Source organism: Oculina patagonica, chromosome 2 (assembly GCF_052425735.1).
Source record: "Oculina patagonica isolate OP01 chromosome 2, crgOcupat, whole genome shotgun sequence".
Lineage (NCBI taxonomy): Eukaryota > Metazoa > Cnidaria > Anthozoa > Scleractinia > Oculinidae > Oculina > Oculina patagonica.
Window position 1 is genome coordinate 46319734 of NC_135759.1, and position 24435 is coordinate 46344168.

The 24435-nt window shown below is 38.1% G+C and overlaps 6 protein-coding genes across 7 annotated transcripts in view; 4 read left to right on the forward strand and 2 right to left on the reverse strand.

Moving 5' to 3' along the window:
* LOC144644938 (uncharacterized) overlaps window positions 1-24435 on the reverse strand; it is a 95667-nt gene that overhangs the window by 40704 nt on the left and 30528 nt on the right. The window lies entirely within an intron of this gene.
* LOC144642113 (uncharacterized) lies at window positions 501-2500 on the forward strand. The gene is made up of 2 exons (XM_078501105.1): window positions 501-814; window positions 2010-2500. Exons 1-2 carry the CDS (start codon window positions 757-759, stop codon window positions 2342-2344), a joined length of 393 nt encoding a protein of 130 aa, XP_078357231.1. The 5' UTR covers window positions 501-756; the 3' UTR covers window positions 2345-2500.
* LOC144644929 (uncharacterized) lies at window positions 5276-9217 on the forward strand. 2 transcript variants are annotated; one of them, XM_078504503.1, is made up of 2 exons: window positions 5276-5420; window positions 8291-9217. In XM_078504503.1, exons 1-2 carry the CDS (start codon window positions 5375-5377, stop codon window positions 8623-8625), a joined length of 381 nt encoding a protein of 126 aa, XP_078360629.1. In that variant the 5' UTR covers window positions 5276-5374; the 3' UTR covers window positions 8626-9217. The 2 variants fall into 2 exon arrangements, with proteins under 2 accessions (XP_078360629.1, XP_078360630.1); XM_078504504.1 differs by lacking the exon at window positions 5276-5420 and adding an exon at window positions 7174-7256.
* On the forward strand, window positions 9253-12717 carry LOC144644928 (ly6/PLAUR domain-containing protein 2-like). Its single transcript, XM_078504502.1, has 3 exons — window positions 9253-9961; window positions 10767-10920; window positions 12221-12717. Exons 1-3 carry the CDS (start codon window positions 9910-9912, stop codon window positions 12393-12395), a joined length of 381 nt encoding a protein of 126 aa, XP_078360628.1. The 5' UTR covers window positions 9253-9909; the 3' UTR covers window positions 12396-12717.
* On the reverse strand, window positions 12988-19434 carry LOC144644927 (thioredoxin, mitochondrial-like). Its single transcript, XM_078504501.1, has 4 exons — window positions 19293-19434; window positions 16505-16697; window positions 15960-16083; window positions 12988-14465 (listed from the first exon to the last, which is right to left on the reverse strand). The coding sequence occupies exons 2-4, from the start codon at window positions 16684-16686 to the stop codon at window positions 14352-14354; spliced, it is 420 nt and encodes a 139-aa protein (XP_078360627.1). The 5' UTR covers window positions 16687-16697; window positions 19293-19434; the 3' UTR covers window positions 12988-14351.
* On the forward strand, window positions 19425-23599 carry LOC144644926 (uncharacterized). Its single transcript, XM_078504500.1, has 2 exons — window positions 19425-20058; window positions 22671-23599. The coding sequence occupies exons 1-2, from the start codon at window positions 19473-19475 to the stop codon at window positions 22898-22900; spliced, it is 816 nt and encodes a 271-aa protein (XP_078360626.1). The 5' UTR covers window positions 19425-19472; the 3' UTR covers window positions 22901-23599.

Consider the following 24435-nt stretch of genomic DNA (forward strand, 5'->3'; position numbering starts at 1 on the left):
TTATACGCACGTCCAGGTTTGTCAATGATCCAGGGCTGTTGATTTACCCAGGTCTTAGGTCTATGTCTTTTTTCTCAGTCTTCGATAAAATGCAACTGACGGGTCTCAGCTGGTGAAGTGGTCTTTCAGTCCCCCCCCCCCTCCCCTCCTCATCATAACACCGACGTCCGTCATGGATTTTTCCCATTTTTCCTACACATAAACTTGTTTGATTTGATTTGTTCATCTTGTCTGGCGTTATTCGAAAGTCCATTTTAAAAGCTCCAGCTATTTTTAGCCGGGTCATGCAAGATCCATAAACATGTTATCAACAATCAGGAGAGGAAAGTGCATTATAAAGCTGATTGGTAATGATAATCACACACCCTTGTCCGGAATTTGAAAAAAATTGTCACATTATAAGAACTTCACTTACAAACAAACGTCTGGAAACTATATGTTTGTTTCAATAATCAATGTATATGTACAACGACATGTAGGGTAAATAAATCAGGGAAACAAACGCAAGGGGGAGAAAAGAACTCAAAATCTAATATAAACTTTTGGCTCAAGTACCTTAACATCTGTATTGACTGCTAGGACAGGTGCGCCAGGCTTGGGGATGCTACAGTCAGCTGCATGAACTGGCCAGCGCTTTGCTATTAATTACTTTGACCATCTCAGTGGGTTTCGTGTCATATTGTTGTGATAATCAACATTCCACTGCTGACTTCTCTGCGCAAACGTTCTCAATTCCCGCATTTCCGTCAGATCGCCATGAAACTAGCATTGCTTCCAACTTCTGTTTTCCTCGTCAGTATTTTCGCATTGCGTGGTAAGTACTCCTTGAACTTTACTCTTTCAGTTGTCTGTATGTAAGCCGGACGATTTGTGTGTTGTCAATATGCCGCTCCACCGCTTGTTGTTGCTAGGATTTTCTCTTAACCTATAGCACTGTGATGACTTCTTACACGAGTACTTACTGAACCCGACAGAGTGATGGCCAAAGTGTACATCATTCCCAAATGCAAACCCCATGATGATCGAACAAAAAAATAATAATCTCCCTTTTGTAAACCAGTACTAGTAGTTGTCGCTTGTGTTCGTCTGCCTCGTCTAGCTGGTCTGTATCTATTTTTTCCCACTGCAGTTGGTAAATCTTGCCAATAATTATCAAGTCTTAGGCAAACACATTCAGTCGCGAATAATGTCAGTCAGTTACAGTATTTTTTAAAACATATTTTCGCAGTCGATGATCGTCTTGCCTGTGTTCCTTTGGGCTCAATAGTCTCAAAAGCCGGTTTTGTAGAAACATTTATAAAACAATCAGCATAAAGCGGTTTTGGAATTTCGATTATTTTAATTTTTGAAATTTCTAGACGAAAAAAAAAATTGTAAGTTCCATTTGCTTGTGAATTTGTGGGATCCACTGTTTATTTTCAAAAGTATTGTGTATTTTAAATATTAACTCGGTTGCGTGAGATTTCGTCTTGTGCCTTGGTCGCCCTTTTATGGTATGCGTATCTTAAAAACAACTTGTAAAACTAATTTGACAGATTGGAGATTCTGTGTTATCAGGTCATGACCTTTTAAACTGAATGCAGCTACATAAGCTGACAACATGGATTAATGCGCAGTTTTTTCTTTTAGCTGATAATTGAATCATTAATATTAAACTAGGCGTTTATCCGCCGTTTAGCTGTACTAGCTGCAAGCTGCTACACAAACAGCCGAAAGATAGCCAACGGCCGGGCAGATACCAGATAAGAAGGTCACTGTTTAGATTTCTTACAATAGATATCGTCCTTTTTAATGATCTTTTCTTTGTGTGCCCTGCTCTTTGATCCCACGAGTAGTAAATGTTCTTTGACATTCTCATGAAAACATAAGAACACTGAACATTGCAGTGTAAAACAGCCTAAATATATATTTCAGCATACAAGGAGCGCAGAAAGGGTCCGTAAGGAAGGAGTTTATGACTGGCTTGGTTGCTTCTTGTTTATTCAAACGTGTTTTCTTTTTCTTGATAGCTTCCGGCCTCAAGTGCAAAAGTTGCACAAGCTCTGTATCTTTTGAAGATTGTATCAAACAGCGCTCAACGGTGGATGTTTATTGTGACGAAGATTACAAGTGTGGAAAGTCTCGTTACAAGTATAAAGGAAAAGATGTTTATAGTTTATCGTGTATCAGCATCATGCACTGCAGTAACCATAGTGACATGTGTCGTGCAAACCTGAGTGACTGTGACGTAACATGTTGCGGTGAAGATCTATGTAACACATCCACGACTCCAGTGGTCAGCGTGGTATTTGTTTTAGCATGCGTAGTGTGGACCCTTGTTATGGTCAAAGCTTTGTTAAAATGATTATGTCATCGTTATGCGAGTCAAAAGTTATACTTTACACATATTGTTTTTGCCCGTTGATGCAGCTTGTTTCTATGATTGCAGGATTTTGTAGGTGTTCAATACTGATCGAAATAACCGTTACAACTTGAATTGATAAAATTTGGATTTATGATTTATTCGCATAATAGAGGGTCTCAATGGGGTGGTGGTTAAAAATTAACTTTCATTGTTTTTAAAAGTTATAAATTAATTTCCATTATTAAAAAACATATTTTAGGTCTTGGGATCATTTTGCGACGATAAAGTGATATAGTCTGTTTTATTTTTAATTACTGGCCGATTTTTTACGGTTAACATATTTACGGCTCACGGTTTAAATTTTCCAAATTTTACGCCTAACGGCTAAATTTTTGGCCATTTTACGCCTAACGGTTAACCCCATTGAGACCCTCATAATACACACTATATAATTACAGGAGTTTAAACAACTCCGCTGCAGAGCGCGTCAAGATGATCGCGCCCAGACTGGTTGGACTCACTTTCATTTTTCTCATTTTCATTGTTCATTTTAAATTGATCATGAATGGCTTCGGAATCAAAATGAGAACGCCAATGTTGCTGACTCCAGAGATTGAAGGCTGCAGCCTAGCAGATTATCTGACCAGTGCAGTTATGGAGAAAGAATCACAAACAGCTCCACACGCTTTAAAGACTTTCCAATGCATGCTCTGCGCCCAGTGGCCATGAAAATGGGAGTAAACAGGCGCCTCTAGGGAGCAGAAAGCTGCCGTCCTCTTGTAAGAACGGCTTTCAGGCATAAATAAAATTGTAAGGATTCGACGTCTTAATATCTGGATTGTGAAGTAGCGACTATAGCTGTTCTTTGGAATGAAAAAAAAAAACAAGCTCCATGCATGGTTGTTGCTCCATGCATGTTGCATGTTGTTGCTCCATGCATGTTGCATGTTGTTGCTCCATGCATGTTGCATGGTTGTTGCTCCATGCATGTTGCATGTTGTTGCTCCATGCATGTTGCATGGTTGTTGCTCCATGCATGTTGCATGTTATTGCTCCATGCATGTTGCATGTTGTTGCTCCATGCATGTTGCATGTTGTTGCTCCATGCATGGTAGACGCTTGTTGTCCTTTAGCTCTGGCTTCCAGTTCTTGCTGCAGCTTTTCCTGGACGTCATGATCAGGAGGTATAACAGCAGGCAAACAAAGTCCAGCACAACGTACTGCGGAGACCATGCACAGAAGTGGATCTAGACCTTCAGCTAAGTGGGGGATCCAGGCCCTAGAATAGGGAGGGGGGCCGCCCTCGAAAATAATTTTTCTCGGCGCTTCGGGCCTGATCGCAGGTTATACTCGCCTACGTTTTGATTGTAAAAGGTTTTGAAGCATCAGTTCAAACTCATAGTCAACAACGGATTCAAATTTAAGGAGCTCAGAGCTGTACATCGTCGAGAGCACCGTAGAATTTTGCCGACGGGTGCAATTTCCATTTCAAGGAAATAGACCGCCAATACGAAAGCTAGCTTGACCTTCTTTGCAATAAACCCTTAATGGGTGAAGACATGGCCTTACAGTGAGTGTCGAAAGTTATTCACGTTTGCGTCAGTTTTGCATTGCTACGCTTAGTGATTGGATGGGAAAAAAATCGCGCCACTTTACTTGCTGGGAGGCTAGTGTTGACAGGGCCTAACTGAAGGATTTTAGCCACACCGAACAGAAGTAGTGTTATTTTAACATGGTCATAGCACCGCGGGACAGCACTTTAGCACGTGTAGTTCACACTATAGTTATTTTTTGTTTGGATCTAACTGGTGAATCTATTTTCCGTATGTTTGTATGCAGGCATGAGTAAGATTACGAGTTAGCATGTACAAAATTACTAAAGTATATGAATTTAAATAAAATGCAAACTTAAATGGAAATATGTTGCCTGCTTTAATTTCCAAAAAAGCTGTTAGGTATCTACTTTTTTCAGGTTTTGTAGAATTGTTTGTTCCGTCACGCTATTTTTGATTTCTACGAAATACCCGTGATCCAGACACTGATAGTCTCTGTGAGCAGGCTCACTAAGTGGGCTATTGCATGGATGAAAACAAAAATTGTGGTGTGGTCATATCCCGGGTTATAGAGGCCCTGTTAGGGTAAATTCCGCGGGCGCCGGCGAACGGCGCATGAGGGAGGGAAATGACGCGAACGAAGAGTGCCCGGGAAAAAACGACAGCGACAAAAAAAAAGAACGCGCGTGCCGTGCGGGGTGTGGCAAAAGCTTTTTTTTTTTAAAACACCTCTTTATTCTTTTTTTTTTTCCCCCAAAAATTTTTTTTTGGGGCCCCCCCCCCCCCCGGCTTCTAAGGGATTTAGCCGGACCAAGGGGACGCGGCGGGCGGGGGGGCGGGGCGGACCCACAGGGCCTCGTTATATAGAGATTCCATTTCTAAGAATTATTTTGCCCCTAAACGTCTTAATTTCTCAATCTCAATAGGCCTAAATTATTGACACTTTCTTTGCTCCCTTTTTTTCAGATGCTTATTGCAAAGCGGTTGTCTAAAATTGAAAATCAGTCTTTTCCAATCCGTTGTCGATATGCATTACTATTACAGGGACGGCGGAGCAATTTTCCAAGTGGGGGGCTGACTAGTGACTTGAAGTGGGGGGGGGGGCTTAAAAGACTTTTCTTTTAGTAAGTCTTCATTTTTTCGGAAATTCTGGGGGGGGGGGTAAAGCCCCCCAGCCCCCCCCCCCCCGTGCCTGCTATTAAGCTGAAATTTGCCAGTGAAATTGTTTATTGAAACAAACCGAATTTTTTTAATGCTAGACTACACAAACGCCACTTATTTTACGACGTTTCAAATGCGTCAAATTAACAGGGCGTAAAACCTGTCATCTCACCACGCAAACTTGATTTTCGAATTGTTTGCAGATCATAATCTGCGTGTAGACGCACTTTACACGAATGTCATCAGTGGCAGTAATCGAAAGATCGACTCGATCTACCACGTTGGACAAAAAATCGGGAAACGATCCTCGGGTACGATGACACTAATATTTATTATTTTAATTATCGTCTCACTGAACGAAGGTGAGTGTTTTTTGTGTTGGGTAATACTGTAATTAGCATTCACTGTACAGATAAATTAAAATAACTATATGTATTGAATCATACACCTCAGGAACTGTAAGCGTATGAAGCTTTATTTCTGTCCAGTCTGCATAGCCGAGAAACCTTGTTTAGTACAGTGTTGACTGTGTTGTTTCTTACATTGCCCTTGGTAACAACGACAAAACGTGTTATTTATACCCCGAGGCGGTTGCCATGCCATCGGCTAAAAACTAATTCTTAAAAAGATCCCTAATACTTCAACAATGAGTCTTTTACCACAGATATTTAAGGTGAACTTTGATAACGAAAACACACCTTTTGCTATAAATGTCTCGACTGTCTTTCAATTCATTTTCGACTTTCTGTTTCGCTGGTTGTTTGAATTCTTTTTCAACTCACTGTTTTCGTTAGTTGTTCGAGGATCATTTTGCCGCAATAAAATGAGACCGGGATAGATTAACAATGATAGATATCAGTTATATTATAGAACAAAAGTGGATATTAACTTGAGTTAATTAAGCTTTTGATAAGTAAACAAAATTGCTACTAATCCTTAATAATTTCATTTTTATGGCAAATTTCTGAACCGTGACATTATTATCATATATCATTGCCCTGGTCGTGCATTAAATTTATTAGCCTTTCATGACATCCGTCACGTCATAGTTACAAATTAAATTTGTCACAAAAACCCAACACATTTTGTTGCATTCTCGTACCTCGAGTCTTCGTCCCTTCTGCGCAGGCTCGCTCGTTTCCTGACCGCGGGTCAAAGGGAACGAAGACCCTGGGTACGAGGACGATTTTGTTGTTGTTATCAACCAGAAATTGTCTTCCTTATTTCAAATCAGGATTAGACATAATAAAAACAAACGTTCACTGGCTAAAAATATTAAAAACAATGAGCTTTCGGCTGTCGCTCTACAGCCTTCGACGGATAAAAAATTGAATACAAAATGGATAAAATATATACAAGAAAGGTGTGATAAAAAGAAAATAATGAAAAACAAAAGCGAAGTAAAAATGTGCTAATTAAGAGGCTATTTTTTAAAAAGAATACAATGGCTGCGGTCACATCTAGACTGCTAACTATAGTTAGGACGGCGTTTACTATAGTTAGCTATTTCGGTAATGTGACCGCTTCTCTGTTCGTCCTTACTATAGTTAGAAAATTTACGCCTCGCTGATCCAAAACAATACACACTAACTATAGTTATACCCAAGCAAGGTTCATGGGTTAGTCTTAAGCTGACAAACGAAAAACCAATCAGAATGCGACAATTCTTTTCGCACGTGCGAGATGAACATAAATTTGCAAAACAAAGCGTCAAGGGAAGGAAAACAAGAAAAACAACATGCCAAGAAATTACATAACATCAATGTTAGCAAAAATTAAGCTCGAATTCTTTATTTTGTTTTTATAATATATAACTAGTTAAACTTTAGTTATGCACCTATCAATGTTAAGTCCGAGGAAGGGGGGGGGGGGGTCGGGCTAACCACGGGAATTTGATCGTGAGGTAGGTCACCAGGGTAGGGATTTTGATCGTACGTGATGGCCCCAGGAAAGGGATTTTGGTCATATATAGAAGGTTTGAAGGACATCTGACCACCTTTCATGGGGATTTTGACCAATTATTTTGTCCCGGGGGTGGGGAATTTGACATTTTTTATAGAAAATGTCAAAATCCCCACCCCTTACCCGGCCCCCCCTCGGGCTTAACATTGATAGGTGCATTACGTCGTAGTTGTGACCGCAGCCAATATGGGCTTGGAATGGGCTTTGAGTTATTGTCAGCATGCTTAGTAGCAGAGGTGAGCCAAGCTTCCAAAATTTTTCTAATACGAAAAGAGCCTTTGTCAATAACACTAGAGTTTTCAAAGTCTATGCGATGGTCGAATGACCACGCATGTTTTGCAATGTTTGAGCCATTCGCACAGGTTTTTGCTTTCCTGATATGTTCTTTTTTGCGGGTTTCAAAACAACGGCCGGTTTCACCCACATAGCACCAATCACAATCAGCACAAGGAATTTTGTACACCACATTTGGTTGTTGTTCGACTGGTGGTCTAAATTTAGGGGATGGGAATTCTTGTTGTAAGTCTTGTGGGGTTTATTAATAACTTAATGTCGTGCTTTCGAAGAATCCTTGTTAGTGGTTGCGTGACACCATTGATGAATGGAAGTACAGCGTAAGTGTTGGAATGCTCCTGAGGCGCAGCCCATTTAAAAAACATATGGACAAGTTCTTCTGATGAAGGGATGGCATGTCTTGTTGGATTGGAGAATTTCTTCTTTAGGATGTTAGAAATAATATCGGACGGATAGTTGTTAGCTCGTAGGGCATCAGTGACGTGATTGATTTCAGTATTTTTCCCTTGGGCTGTGCTAGGGAGTTTAGTTGCCTGGTGTAAGAGGGTCTCAGCTGTGCTAATCTTATGGCTTTTGTCATGGTGAGAATAAAAGTCTAAATATCTGTCGGTGTGGGTTATTTCTAACATCCTAAAGAAGGCTTAAAAATAGCCTCTTAATTAGCATATTTTTACTTCGCTTTTGTTTTTCATTATTTTCTTTTTATCACACCTTTCTTGTATATATTTTATCGATTTTGTATTCAATTTTTTATCCGTCGAAGGCTGTAGAGCGACAGCCGAAAGCTCATTGTTTTTAACATTTTTAGTCAGTGAACGTTTGTTTTTATTATGTCTAATCCTGGCTGCGGGGGAAATGATCGATGATAGTCCTTAACAACACTGAGTCCTTTTCACGACTATTTTCATACATAAGTGCTGTTGTTATATTTACTAATAGGTCCGCAAACTTAGTTTTGTTGTGTTGTTTTTATTAGTTTCCAGTTTACTCTGTTATTCATGCAAAAGCAAGGCATCATGGGACGAGTGTACGCGGCAGCAGTCCAAAGTGTTCTGTTCAGGCGCTGATCAATGTTTAAACCTTCACTATGAGCCTTCGAGTGGTGGAAATATGTACAAAAAAGGTTGCGCTGTCTCGAGCCAGTGTTCATCGACTACAAGACCAGAGTGCAAGACTTTGGGATCACATAAGAAGTGTGATGCTTTGTGCTGCAGCGAGGAACTGTGTAACAACAGCAACTTGATCATTGAAAGTAAATTTGGGATAGCAATGTCATTAGGTTTATTTCTCATTTCACATCTTATTTTGTAGCATATGGGCTGTAGTATTCTACTACCGATGGTAGTCCAGTCCCTGAACTCGCTCTTCCGCGCGCTATATAGGGGCGCCTGGGTTCAGCCCGTAAGTAGGGTGGGGAGGGAGAGGCCAGGAGGCTTAAGAGAGGGGCACTTCTTTTAAATCATAACTTATATACGTTATAAAGTGGAGTTCTTTATATTTTAGTGGCGAATTACGAAAATGTGTAATAAAAATAAAAAGTTAATGAGGTGGTTAATAACTTTAAAAGACAACCTCTACCTTGTGTCATTCCTCAAGGTACAATCCTTGGTCCTCTTCTCTTTCTACTCTATATAAACGATTTGCCTGTCTCTCTAATTTACAACCTACGATGTATGCAGATGATACGCACTTGACGTTTGCCAGTGAAGATATTACGCATTTACAAGAAAGTGTGAATAAAGATTTAACTGAAGTCAATGAATGGCTAACTTCAAGTCAACTCATTGTTAATAAGTCGAAGATCGAGTCTGTGTTGCTAGAATCCAGGCAAAAGTTGGATGCTTTCAGTAGACCACCGTCTTTTACAATTGGTAATGATCCTATAAAGCAGGTTGGATTCAAGAAATCTCTTTGTGAAAACATTTTACAAAAAGATTGCCTCTGGCGTTGGCATCTTGAAACGAAGCAGGTTTTTTGTCCCTTTCTTAAACTCACTAATAATTCATCAAGTTAAAACATAGAAAATCATTACCATGAAGGAAGTTTGGATAACCCGTCTTAATTAGCATAGACTTTTACGATTTTTTTTCTCCTTATTTTACTCCGTAGGTTTTGTTTTGATTGAGAATCACTCGAGACAGTGTTTCAAAACACCTCGAATTTCGTCAAAAATACTCCGCTGCGCGTCGTATTTTCAACTCTCTTCTCGTTGTTTGGAGATCCCGCGATAAAACACTGTAGCTCGTGTTTGATCATATACTACTTAAACGTGCAGCCCCATTTTGGTTATTGTAGTATCGTATGGGGGGAACCGCAACAAAACATGTCACTAAACTTCAAAAACTACAAAATCGCGCTGCGCGAATCCTGACCTCTTCTTCCTATCATGCCAATACTGACGATCTCTTTGCAAGACTTGGCTGAAAAAAAAAAAAAAAACTAGATGTCCAACGAAAATAATCAAAACTGACTCGTATCTCTTTCGTGATTTCCATAAAAGGATTGCAAAGAAATTTACTTGGTCTCCTACTGCGAGCGTCCCCAGCTTGCCGCATGCGTCACACATAATTTGCACAGACTTCAGAGTAAAACAAAATGAGTTTACCGGGAAAAATCTTAGTTTTTCTCCTCGCAACAAATGTTGGCTGTAAGTCAGTTAGTACAGTCTAATATTACCTTTCGGGTGACTTTAAATCAATTTTTTAAAAAGGTGTATTAAGAGATGCAAACACTTTGTTCCGATTATACATTAACCTCAACATCTGTTTCCAAATTCGTGCTAGACAATTGAACGTCAGAAATGGCGAGAGCCGACTGTATTCAATTTCTGGTAAATTCATCAACTCGCTTTTCTTCAGGCGTAAAAACAAGTATCGTTTTGCTGTCTCAGTTTAGCTTTTGCTTGTTGAAGCTTGTTCAGTTTTACAAAAACGAGCTTTCAATCAGACTCACTCAAAGTATCTCAGATCATATCGCCTACTGTCTGACTAAACTGATTGTTAGCGCAAATTCAAAACAAAACACTCTACCTGAAAATAATGAATGCATCACTGTTAACAGAGAAGAAATTTGCGCGTTCAGTTGATAAAAAGGAATCCTTTTATACCGTGATTATGTTTCAGTAACATACCGGGAAAAAAAATTATCCACCCCGAATACGTTCAGCTCAGTTTTAACCGTGTCAAACTAAAAAGCAATCATTGATTTTCAATATCTGTTTGAATACATTATATGGTCCATGTATATGCATCCCAATGAAAGCATTTTAAATTTTGTGATCGAGCGAAGAAATAAACTACGTTTATTTCTGTCACGGTAAAATACTACTGATAATAACAAAATGAAGAAAAATGAAGAAATAAAATAGGTAAAGGAGAAAATGCAAACCACAAATTCTTCCTAGAAAAATTACATTATTAACTGAATCGCTTCAAGGATATTTTTTCTGTAAGGTCACGGACAGGAGTTAAATTGCTATAAGTGTGCCAGCGGACTATCATGGAGGGAATGCGCGTACAACCAACTGGAAACAAAGTGCAGCAGAGAAAATGACAAATGCATCACGATTGAACTCCGAGGGAAGTATGGGGAGAGTGGCTTTGTCAGGTGGGTAGGGTGCCCGGGGGGTTTCTCGCATATGAAAGGGATGCGGATGCTCGTCGTCCCGCTTAGGGGTGTAAATTTCGGATTTTTGGTCTCGCTTAGGGTGCTCCGGGCAAAACACCAATAATTTTTAGCTATAATGGTCTCGTTTAGGGTTGCACACGAAAAAATATACAAATACAAATTCTATTCTTAGTTTTTTGGTATCTTTTAGGGGTCAACAAAAGCTTGAGCCACACCCAGATTAGTCTCTTTTAGGGGTTCTTTTCAAATTTCCGACGAGCATCCCTGTCACTTTCATATAGGAGTCCCCCCTAGGGTAGGGAGAGTGATTAGAGGATTGATCTCGCATTCCCACTCGTTCAAGTATGATTTAATAAAGAGTTACTCAATTTTGCTCGAAGAGCACAAAGCATTTACACCCCAACAACGGAAGTCTTATATAATGACATACGTTAGACTTAGCAGAAACACAATAAATTAAACTAGTAATACGTGACTCGCAGAGCCTCGCGAAGGGATTTTTTGAAGTTGAACATTTTATATATTTTTTTTTCCACAGTAGGGAGGAAAATATATTTTTTAAAAATTAGTAACGGGCAGGCCCCCACCCCTGTTCCCGGGTTTCTTTGGGGCTTTAGTTGTAAAGAGGTATAATGGAGGGGTTTTTAAAATTAATTTTTTTTTTTAAATTTTTTAAGGAAAAAAAAAAAAAAAAGAAAAGAGAAGACCCCCCCCCCCCCCCCCCCGGGGGAGAGGGGGGAGGGAGAATTATAAAAAAAATAATAATAAAAAAAAAAAAAAAAAAAAAAAAAAAAAAAAAAAAAGACCAAAAAAAAAAAAAAAAAAAAAAAAAAAAAAAAAAAAAAATAATTAAGATATCTTGGACCACTTCTATGGTCAAAATTAAGCAAAGACCTGAAAAACTCGCCGACTGTGGCTGCCTTCAAAATTAAAATTGGAAAACTCAATCTAACGGACTACGTGGAGAACAATAGTAACTGCTGCAAACTCTGTAGCGCTTAAGACATTGTAAATATAAGTTTTTAGTTAAGTATTTTAAATAATTTTTAGCTTAGCATTATTAATAGTATTTTAGGAATTTTAATTGTGTCCCCAATTAGTCCATAAGGGCTAAACACACAGAAATAAAGTTTTTATCTTATCTTAATTCCTAACAGAAACTATTCGGTAAAAGAATTCGGACATATCCCAAAAGGAGTTGAGCCTGGGAGAACTCGTTCCACTTCTTTTTCCGTATAGTTTGGGTTACTTACTCTAAAAACGTTTTATTTTATCTCAGAGACTGTGTGGATAAGTCGACCTGTAACAAAGAAGACTTGGTCCAGTGCCAGCAGGCAGAGGAATGTGATTTTGACTGCTGCAATGGTGACCTCTGTAATGCTTCCCCAAACACACAAGCCAGCGGTGTACTGCTTATGTCATGCGCGTTAAGTCTTTTGTACATTGCAAACTGACATATTTCTTTGAACTGCAGAGACTCTGACTCATCAGCTCTTATCATAACTGTAGCTTTAGTTTACAAGGTTGGCAGACTCGATACGAGGCCTGTAAAACTTTCTTAGAGACTGAGGGATACAATTGTACTTTTCTAGTTCAAAATAAAGATCAAAGATGCTAGTTTGTTGTTAGTTGTCAGCCAATTAACAGTAAAGTTCTTATACAATCATCTATTGGTTATAGCCATACTCTTGATGGGAATGTTTACATGTATCATGACTCAGTGCAACTTTCTCTTTCAATTATGGAGAATTATATGTTCTGGAAAATATTACCGAAAATATCATGCTTTACTTTGTTCATTCATCACGTCCTTTTCAGTCTGGGTTCCCTTTAGGTTAGTTAGCGTATGTAACTAAAAAGAAGAAAAAACTTTGTCTTTACATGTATCATGACTCAGTGCAACTTTCTCTTTCAATTATGGAGAATTATATGTTCTGGAAAATATTACCGAAAATATCATGCTTTACTTTGTTTATTCATCACGTCCTTTTCAGTCTGGGTTCCCTTTAGGTTAGTTAGCGTATGTAACTAAAAAGAAGAAAAAACTTTGTCTTCTCCTTTAACAAACTTTATTATCAACTGTTTCACACTTTTTCCCTCATCATTCATTATATAATAAGTCCTACAATTTACAGCAAGGCGCCCAAAAGTGTGACCACTTTTAATTTATTCACATTCTTTTGTGCAGATTTAATCCAATCAGAAGTCAACTGCAAGCTATCCACAGCTTTTGATTGGATTACCGTATTTACTCGAATAAGCGCCGCCCCCGAATAAGCGCCGCCCTCGAATAAGCTCCGCAGCTGGGTCCAAAATGTTAATAAGCGCCACCCCCGAATAAGCGCCGCCCTCGAATAAGCGCCCCAGTTGGGTCCAAAAAGTTAATAAGCACCGCAGTACCGATGCGGCGCTTATTCGATGAATTTGTTAAAACAACACTACAAAGCAACTCTAAAACAAACTTGGAAGTTTCTTTCCAGCAAAAGCGATGTTTTGCAGTTCAAAGTGATTGTTTTACCGCTCGCCAATTAGTTTTTATATCTAACATACATAGTTCTGTAAATGTTGTGAAGGCCGCAAACTTTGCCAGGACACCAAGCGCCACTTCTCCCTTCAGCAAGAGACAAATACTGAGAACCAAAAGACACTATTTTCAATAACTGTAAAAGATTAGATTATTTCTGGCGGCTTAATTTTAAATAAGCGCCGCCCTCGAATAAGCGCTGCATTTGAGGCGCAAAAAATCAAATAAGCGCCGCGGCGCTTATTCGAGTAAATACGGTAAATCTGCACGAAAGAATGTGAATAAATTAAAAGTGGTCACAATTTTGGGCGCCTTGCTGTAATGGCATGACGTAAAAAAAGATTACCATTTTTTTGGTGTGCGACAAATGCAGACTGCAGACCTGCAAGACTGGCACTTCGGTTAGCCTGAATAACCGTTCCAGTTAGCCTGAAATGCACTCAAGTTAGCCTGAACAACGTTCCAGTTAGCCTGAATAGCGATCCAGTTAGCCAGTTTACCGTTACGAGCTCTCAATTGTGGTAATGGTAACACAAAAAAACACAAAACAGTCTGCTGGTCTGCATTTGTCGTACACCGATCTTTTTTTGGTCTTTTGTGGCACACAATAAGTGCTACTGACCAAATGGTTCTAAGACGAGACAGTAGTGCGTACACCACACATCAATTTACATGTTTGTAAGTAGAACTGCTCTTTTGTGTAGTTTTCTTCTTATGATGGGTCAGGTAAAACACTTGCCTTCATGCCTCATTAGATGATTAAGTATTGACGGTGACAAAGTTCATCATTTTCCAAACATCAAACATACAGTAATAACTGTGTAAATCCTTTCCACAATATCATTGACCAATGTTCCTCAGTGATTTTGTTTGGAGTCATTGTACATTATTTAAGGAGGTTTTCCACAAATTGTCGAAGTTGCTCTTTTTCTATAAGTCCAGTAAAGTTGTCAACAACTTTTCCATTTTTTATTGCTAAAACAGTGGGAATCCCTCTAACCTGCGGGGAAAAAGTGATGTAGGGAGGGTTCAAATGTTATATTAATTACATCAACACTTGAAGCTAACTAAGTAAAAAAAGTTTCTTTCTTTTTCTTTTTTCTAATGGCAATTATGTTTAAAAGTAAAACTGTATGAAAATCTTTCAATAAAATGTTACCAAAGGCCAGCTTTAACTTGGTGTAAATTTTTGCCCCGTCAGAGTGGAAAAGGGCCAATATCCAAATAAATCTACAGTAAGTTGCCTGGAAAATTTAGAATAGCCTTGAAAAAACTGTTATCTACATGTAGTTTTAATTATTAGTCCAGTTTAAAGCTTTTGTACTTGCTACTCTACTTTGAACTTGCTAGTATAGTTTGTGTTTGTAATCTAGATTGTACTTGTAAAACAAGTTTGTACTTGTTACTGTTAGTTATGATTTGGTTTTAATTTATAATACTCTATTTCCAATAAGCACCCTGTTTCTTAACCCTATCCAGACCGGGGGGGGGGGGGGGCGGAAAGTGCCCGCGCCGACTTTGAACGCTTATAACTTTTTTAATATTCAACCAAACGCTGCCAAACTTTGAGACTTTATCTAAAATTTATCTAGGAATAATTTGGTAGGGTAGGTTGTTGTGTCAGAAACTTGACGTCACCATGGCAATGGCATTTTGACAGGCATGTTTTCCCAAATTTGTAATTTTCCTGTTTCTATTAATGAAAAATAACTTTAAAGCAATTATTTTCATCTGTTTACGGGTTTTAAGCACAGTTTTATTGGTTTTGAGTATTTTCCAGTAATTTTGGGCGGTTTTCTGACGTTTTGAAAAAATTCGAAATCCAAGATGGCGGATCCAAGATGGCGGCTGTTTTGACATTATGATGTCATTGTCACATGATTTGACGTCATCATCCCACGTGACATATAGTAAAAGATAGATTTTGGGACATACTATATATCCTGTAAGTTTCATTGTGATTGCTTAAATATTCTGGAAGTTACGGAGGGGGGCGGAATCCGCCCCCCCCCCCCCGGGTCTGAAAAGACCAAAAAAAGCCCGGTCTGAATAGGGTTAAATTAGTGTCTCTCCGAATGTGTCTTTGTTAATAGGTGTCCTATCCCAATAAGCAGGCTTCAGTTCTGCTTCAATTCCAGCACTATCTGAGTACACTGAGATCATCCATAATTTACCATCCTTCTAATCTGCTCATTTCATTTCCACACAACAAAAGAACTTAATGTCATTTAAGTGTCTCAACTGTTCTTTTCATGTGAGAGCCCAACTCCTTCAAACAAACGATCTATAGTTTTATTCATTCAGATGTTTATCATGTCAAAACAAAGAAAGAATTGTGTCCTTTCCCTAATAAGCCCCCACCCTATCACCAAGAGCTCCCAAACAAAATAATTGCCCAAGCAATAAATCGAATCATGGCAGTAATCTAGTTTGTACTTGCTTGGTAACCTACAGTGTTCTTGATAGTCTACATTCAGTATTTGCCAGTACTTACTTCATATTGCATAGCCAGATCAGGATTTTGATCAACATCAACTTTAGCAAGTTCAAGCAGTCCATCCTTTTCGCCTACAATGGCATCCAACTTTGGAGTAAGTGCTTTACAAGGAGTACACCAGCTATAAGAAAAGACAAAATGATTGGCCAAAATTTATACGTTTTCGCCAGTTTTTATTGCGGTTTTCAGTGAAATGCGAACTCAGAAATTCAAAATCCAACAAACGATTGCGTTTTTTGCTGTTGTCAATCATAATTATGGCGACAGCTAACGAACCATGAAAAACAGAAACAAACAAAATGGATCGAAATCTACCAATCACAACCTAAAGACTTGACCTTTTGACCCGATTGAAGTGAACTTCGGTTTCCCGAGAGGTCCGCTAAGATGATTGGCAGCAGCAAAAAGCATACAAAATAATTATTATCACGCGTGTGCTAGATTTGAATAGGTTGCCATGGTAACTAAACAGACACAACAGAGAAACGTGTCTGAAACCTACAACTGCAAAATGCTTTTAAATCAAACTTAAGAATTCATACTCAGCATGGAAGTCCACAAGGACAGGTTTTGTTGCAGCAAGAACTCTTTTTTGAAAGTCATCACTGTCCTTCACTTCAAAGGGGGTTCTGAAAAATGATGTTGTAGTAATGTGTGCTGATGTTCCAGAGAGATACTTTGGTGAAAATAAAGCCCTGTGGTGTGATGTCAAACGATGAGCCATCCTGAAGGCAGCTGTCAAAATACAAGTACTTAATTAGCCATGTCAACAACATAGTGGCTCGGTTTTGCTATCATATTTACTTGAATAAACGCCAGGACATTTAGGACAAAAATGGTAATAAGCGCTGCCCCCGAATAAGTGCCATGTTCCCGATATGGCGCTTATTCAAGGAATTCTGTATAACTAAAAAAAGTACTACAAAGTAACTCTAAAACAGCTTGGAAATTTCTTTTCATCAAAAGCGATGTTCTTCTGTCAGTTTAAAATGATTATATTTCACTACTCGCCCATCAAGTCCTCTATCAAGGTTTATTGCAATAGGTAATTCTGTAGTGAAGGTGTTTACAATTTTAGTGACATTTGTTAAAGTGCCAATGGTGACAATCAAAAGATGCTTCTGTTAGTTACTGTAAAATTTTTGTATAGATAGAAAATATACTGTTAATTAAAAGAAAATATTTCATTGTGGTGTCCAATTTTTAAAGTGTATATGACATGAAAAATATTTTCTGCTTATTTGAAAGGCCTTTCGAAATACAGAAGAATGGTGTTTTTCTTTTTGAAATATCTTTTTTCGTTTCAGAGATATTGACGTTTTTGTATTATGCAAATTAGATCAGTGATGACGTCACGAGATTTGACTCTAAAAATGGTAAAATACTGAATAAACAATATCTCTAAAACTATTGAAGAAGTGTTCTTGAAACTTGGCACCACAAATGTGCATCACAAAAGGAACAAAATGAAACCCTTAGTATTGTTGCCATAGCAACTCTTTCAGCTCCAGTCTCTCTCTGTCAAAAGGACAAATATCCTCATATCTGACCTCTAAAGTGAGACAAAGGGTCCTGCTTAGAACAGACATAGTTCCCATATTGCCTTAATTCCCACCATTGGTTTGGCTGCGCTAGATGGATCTTGGTTTAAGACAAAAACTGGGAATTTCAGTTTTTATTGAGACAGCACCAGCGGCAAAACTGTTGTCATGGCAACAGCCCTAAGAGTAACATTTTGTTTCTTTTGTGATGCACATTTGTGGTGCCAAGTTCCAAGAACACTGCTTTAATAGTTTTAGAGATATTGTTTATTCAGTATTTTACCATTTTTAGCGTCAAATCTTGTGACGTCATCACTGATCTAATTTGCATAATACAAAAACGTCAATATCTCTGAAACGAAAAAAGATATTTCGAAAAGAAAAACGCCATTCTTCTGTATTTCGAAAGGCCTTTCAAATGAGCAGAAAATATTTTTCATGTCATATACACTTTAAATAAGCACTGCCCTCAAATAAGTGCCACCCTTGAATAAGTGCTGCATTTGAGGCACAAAACAGTGCTTATTCAAGTAAATGCGGTATGTGCCCTATTGAATCCTCAAACAAACTTACTATGCAATCATAAAAACAGGTTCATGTTAACAATAAACTTAGCATCATTAACTTTTTTCTTACCAAGCTAAAGTGCACCGTAAAATAGCTTTATGCAACAAAAAACTGAATCATTTAACTTCTTTTAATTCAATCTTTTGTGTACCTTATTCTTACTAAATTTTGCAATATTTGGTAATATTTTGCAATGGATGTGGATAAAGAGGAGACAACTCCTACGGCAAGGGGAGGGGGAGGGAGTAAAAGGTACAGGAAGCACGAGCAAAAGGTTCGGAAGCCAGGAGGTGCAGTCTCACCTGACCCCTCCACCAAAAAAACTACTGGAAACCAAAGAGGTTTTGGCTGATTTTAGGCTGAAGAAAACAGTAATCAGAAGGGTGCTAGTCCAAAACAAGAAGGAAAGATATTTTCACGGATAAAGAAGATATTTGCATTTCCAAACATTTAAACTTTTATTGTCTTGATATATATAATATGGTATTAATTTTCACGTTTTTAAATTTTCACGCAATGTTTTATTCGTGCCTATTATTATTCGCGAAAATTAGTACTCGCAAAATTTAGTAAGAAATAAGGTATTATGCCATTTAAATAGCATAATTCCTAAGTTGCACCAAAAGGACACTAGCTCGCATGCAGATATCTCCTATTTCATTTGTTTTTTTTTCCTGGTGAAGCAAAGGAAATGGTAAAAGACATCTGCTGCATGCTGGGTACAAAATCAGAGGCAGATCGAAGCACAGGCACACCACCCTTTGTTTGTGTGGTTTACTGTAAGAACTTGAGACTTGATTTTGAGGTGAGTCCATTGGTTGAGAATTTGTTCAACTTTATGGGTTAATAAAGTTTTAAAAAATGTTAAGCTTATTTGAGTCACGAGGGTGATTTTTTTTGCCATTCTTAGAAGTCAGTGTATTATATTAAAGGCATTCTCTAGCGAGAAATACGTCTTAAACAACACGAATTAGCAAAATATGACTTTATAATGTCAACAAATCCAGTCGCCTAAAAAACAAGTCTCAAGTTCCGTCAGTAAACACACCACACACACAGAAGATGGTCTGCCTCACTTGCCAGGCCTGTGAGTGTGATCGAAAGAGACACCACTCGCAGTGTATCATTTACACAGTTTTCAGCTTTTAGGTATACAGTATTTTTACGCATATGATCCTACACACTAAAAAAATCTTTTATCTAGAACTGGGAGGTTCCTTACCTTGCTAGATTCGACTGCAGATTATTATTTTGTTTTTGCCGAATTACACAACACACACGTTTGTGTACTGCTTCCAGGTCTGTCGCAAGCCCGAGGTGCTACCTGGGAAGGTAGATCCCAGTTGCCATGCGACACAAATATGGCGGAGTGATGGCACGAAACTGAAGATGAAAAGTAATCATGGCAGTCAAAGGACTTTCAGCAAAACAGAAAGCTGCTTTAGCAGAAATAGTCGCTTCAGAAACTTTGCTGGACATTGAAGAATATATTAGACCCCAATTTCCACCTAAATTGGCAAGCAAAGATCTGTTAACATCGGAAGAGAATTTACCGAAGGGAAACGTAAACTCGTACTCCAGACGACGTATTGTTCAGGATGGTCATGGACGTTGGAGAGAAGTTAAACCACAGCTTTTCTCTAGTAATTTACAGTCATGTTTAAGAAAAACGCCAGCCTCAGGGAAGAGACAACAAAGATTAGAGAGTAAAGATGGAGGCATAAGCTTAACTGTTAATGAACGAACAAATTATAACAATCTTTCCATGGCGTTGAGATCTAACGTTTTCCCAGGTCTTGGAAATAATCAGTGGCATAGTACAACAGGTAAAGTTTTCACAGAACAAGAAATTACTCCACCGCATCAAAGAGACAAGTTCTTTGGTATTCAGAGTGACGAGTTTGGGAAGTGGTCAGCCGCTAATGTGCATCATGAAAGAATGAAAAAAACATGGGACACATACCTTGATACTCTACCAAAACAGGCAGGTAACCTATTAACAATCTTAGTGTTAGCTCAAGGGCATTAAAAGAGAAACAAAAACAACAACAAAACGCTTTGTTGGCTAATAACAGCTAATTCTGCACTCTCACACCAAGACACCTTGTCAATGTGGCTGCAATAATTCAGAAGCTCTGTTCTGGCTGCTGAAGAATATTCTAAGTAACTTTTGTAGGCATCAGATGACCAATCCCAAAACCTGAATAAGCTCCCAAGGGACGCCACAACTGAAGGCAAATGATGCCGCCCCGGGCGGATCCAGGAATTTTTGATATGTGTGTGTGTGGGGGGGGGGGGGGGGGGGTCCAAACTTTGATTCGGAAAACACTGTTGAAAAGTTTTTGCGGTAAACTACATGTACTCTCCCTCTTCCCACCAGTCGGGGGTGCACGTTACAATTCTAAGCTGAGGTGCATTCAAACCTCGCGCTTGGAAACACGATATATTGATGGCTTTTTGATTAACCATAAACCATCATCCCACTATCAAGTTCACAGTCTTCACAGCTAAAAATTCTGATATAGAATCTACTTTCCTGGTCACCAGCGTTTATAAAGGCGAAAGATTCATATAATTCATTTACAAATCAGTGCTAGAACAAATTTCTCCAAAACAGCATTTGAGGAAAAAAGTCAAGCACTTTCAATCACATTTATTAAGAGAGGTTACCTAGGAGTTCTAGTCCAAAGAGCTCTCGCAAAAGTTAAATTTTCAAAACAGTTAGCAGGCCCACCAAACAAAACTTGAAATACATATAGATTACTTCATAGAAAGTGCGCCGTACGGATTTATATTCACGAGTTGCAGAACTTTGGAAAACGAACGAGTGAGCGTAGCGAACGAGTGAGTTTTTCCAAAGTTTTGCAACGAGTGAATAAAAATCTGTACAAAGCACTTTCTATGCTGTAATTTGTTTATTATATATATAACGAGAATTCAACCATTGAACACTTTACGCCAATTTTTCCAGTTTATAACCTTTGACATACAACAGCTGCAGTTATTAAACGGCGCAAGAAAACAAAGCTGCAAATGCACATAACTTTATAAGCGAATTCGCTATTTCAATAATATACATGTAAAAAAGAAAAATTCCTGGCAACAAACTCTCCTAGACAAAAACTTTATTTAAATAAACACACTGCGTTACATTTACGTTAAAAACTTTGTATCGCATCGAGGAAACTTCACCACAAGCGAATAAACTACTGGCGAATCAACTGGCGAATTGTGAACAAATTGTGACAACACAAGGAGTCGGTTAATTAAACAATAATTATGACATAAATCCAGATTAAAAATGCAATTTACCTTAGGGTAAATAACCCTAACCCTAACCCTAAGACAATCCCAAAAGTGCCTGAATATTTTTAGAAAGTCCGCGGATGTGTTGTATGTTCAGATGAAAGTCTTGTCTTCGCTTTCACTTATCGACACTTCGCCTTCGCCTGTCTTCACTTCGCCTTTGAAGAATGATTTTTATCTCTGCTGTATTCTTTAGGTTTTCCTTAGCGTGTTTCTGTTGGCTTGCATTTCCATTAAGTTCTTAAAAGGCAAACTTTTGAAGAGGAAGCAAACGTGTCGCCATGTTTTCAAAACATAAACTGCCGTCGAGAGCAAACTTGCCACTCGCTTTCTCAACCTCGTTGGAAACCATTTGAATTCTCGCGCTGTGATTGGTTGAGTCGTACTACTCTAGATGCTGATTGGTTATATTTTTCACATGTGAAGAAAGCTATACACGTAGCTGATTGAACGTATCGCTTTTTTCACATGTGAAATATAGCAAATAGAATTCTATTTGCAAGGTTTATTGCTTAAAATTCTCCCTATATATGTAATAAAGTGCTGTATATACTCATGACAAACCGACATTTAATTTAACAACCATTACTTATAAAGAACTTCTCCTAATATACAAAAGTGGTAAGTCTGTCATGGATATACTCGTTAGATCAAAACTTTGTAAATCACCAATACACATGCGCAAGAGTCGTGCAGGCTTGTCAACTTATTTTTATCACTTTGGATCAGTGTCGAACAAGTTGTAGGTCTGACAGGGGTGGGGGGTCTGGACCCCCCAGACCCTCCCCCTGGATCCGCCACTGCTGTACGAAAAGAGTGACCCTGATAAAGGAAAGCATAAGTGACAGGCCAAACTAAGCTTAAATCAAAAAGTACTAGAATCACAGAGAACAAAGCCAACATGCACTGAAATCCAGGAAAGAAACTACACACGTCTGGACAACATAGGTTAATAAATCATATGAACTGAACATTAATTAACTGTTCATTCTCTAAGGCTGTTTAGAATTACATTGTACCTTAATTACCCAGGTCAAAATAACACATTTGCATGTACTACTGGTCACATAGCCAGTTTTTATTGTGGCCCTCAAGACAAACAAATTATTTTTCCAATACCAATAACAAGATTCTCGTTATTGACCTTGGTTCCCTGCACACTTAATTGGAGCATAATCACGTGTTCAAATTGGATACCTGTCGTTGGACCGACAAGTAGTAGGCATCTGTTGGACGAAATCAATAGATTTACAGTATTGCATGTAAATTATATGTTGTTTTATTTAATTCTCAGCAAACTGGAAACCCCAGGAACCAAAAGAAATAACTCCAAAGGTCGAGAAACCTCCACCACAAGCAAAAGTAAAGAAGCCCAATCCTAAACCCACAGTACAAAAGAAACACACTCCAGCTGCAGCCGAGGAGGAAGTTGTACCAACACAACCTCCAATTGACATTCCTGACGATGATAATGATGATGACTTTTGGGACTTTTATGACAAGCCTTTCAATAAACCACAGTAGAGAGAAATAACTTCTAATGTCATACACTAGGCAAACTGGCATAACATGATGATAGTTGGTGAAATCTCTGTTAGTTCCTGGCAATTTAACATGAGCATAGCTGGTTTCTCTGACAAAAATATATTAATGGTATATTAGTCTGTAATAATAAACACTTCAACAAACAAAAAACAGTTCAGTCACAAAAATTCTAAGGTGCCACTGTGTCTGTGTTTAACTATATAAAAAAGAACAACAAATTGATATGAATTATTTTTTAAAAGTGAATTAGTATACATGTAGTTAGGTGATTAATAACAAATTATTTTTACATTAATTTTTGTATTGCTATATTTGTACGGCAGGAAATCCTAGAGAAAAAACAATGTAAATTATACATGTATACATTGTGTAGTAGATTTATAGTATAATTAATATCTCTTAATAAAATTAACTTTTTATTTGGTTGCTCTCCATTAAGTGGAATCCCCCAGCGGGCAATTTAAGGGTCTGACTACGGGTACTTTTTTTTATTATATATCATTCAATGATCTTCCAAATTGTCTGTCAAATTGTGAGCCATGGATGTACGCTGATGACACCCATATTATTATGTAGCAAAACAGCAAACAACCTATTAAAGGGACTGAGAATGAACTTAATGTTCCATCACCCAGCACTTCTATTATTATTATATTAGTATGGAGTTATGCTATTGAAGTGTAATGGATTATGCATGAATAAATTGATTAATTAAATGAGAAGCGTTCTAACGCTCATTGATTTCATGGGGAGCCAAGGTGCTAATTTGGAAGATAAATTTTTTTGTTCCAAAGTTTTGAGCAATTGCCGCACTGGTGGGCTCCCCAGTAAGATTTAAATCTGTTTGGTGGCTGTAGTTTTTTTGATAAATAACTTTCTCTACTGACTTTCTACATTTTGAAAACTAAAAAAATTAATTAAAAAAACATTGTGGGTAGAACCTCGAAATTTTTCTATTTGTCTGTCAATGTGCAATTGAATAATGCTTTTTTAACTGTACAATGCTTGCATATGCCTCTTAAAGAATCAAGTTTTATTATTCATTCAACAACTGACACACTTAGATAAGATTTGACTAAGGCTGATGGTCGCTGTTGACTGGAAAAAAATATGAATTTGAAAAAAAAATCGATAGCATAGAATATTTCGTGCAAATGTCATAATTCGTATTAACAGTGATTTGGTTATACACAAACAGGTAAACACAAACGATATTATTGCCCAACGTTTCGGCGACATCATGACGCCATTATCAAGGGTAAATTGAGAATAAATAATTAAATGCGAGGTTCAAAGAGATAAACATTTGCATAATAGTGGTGGCTATACAAATACTTTAGCACGGATTGAATCCGTTTGCACGTTCAGACTCGGTGTTAATTGCTTGATGTAAAGCATCTCGTTGACAAGACAGTCAAATTTGAGGACCTCCTCAGTTGTTTCAAAGTACTAAAGAAATGCAAGAACAAATTTGACTGTCTTGTCAACGAGATGCTTTACATCAAGCAATTAAC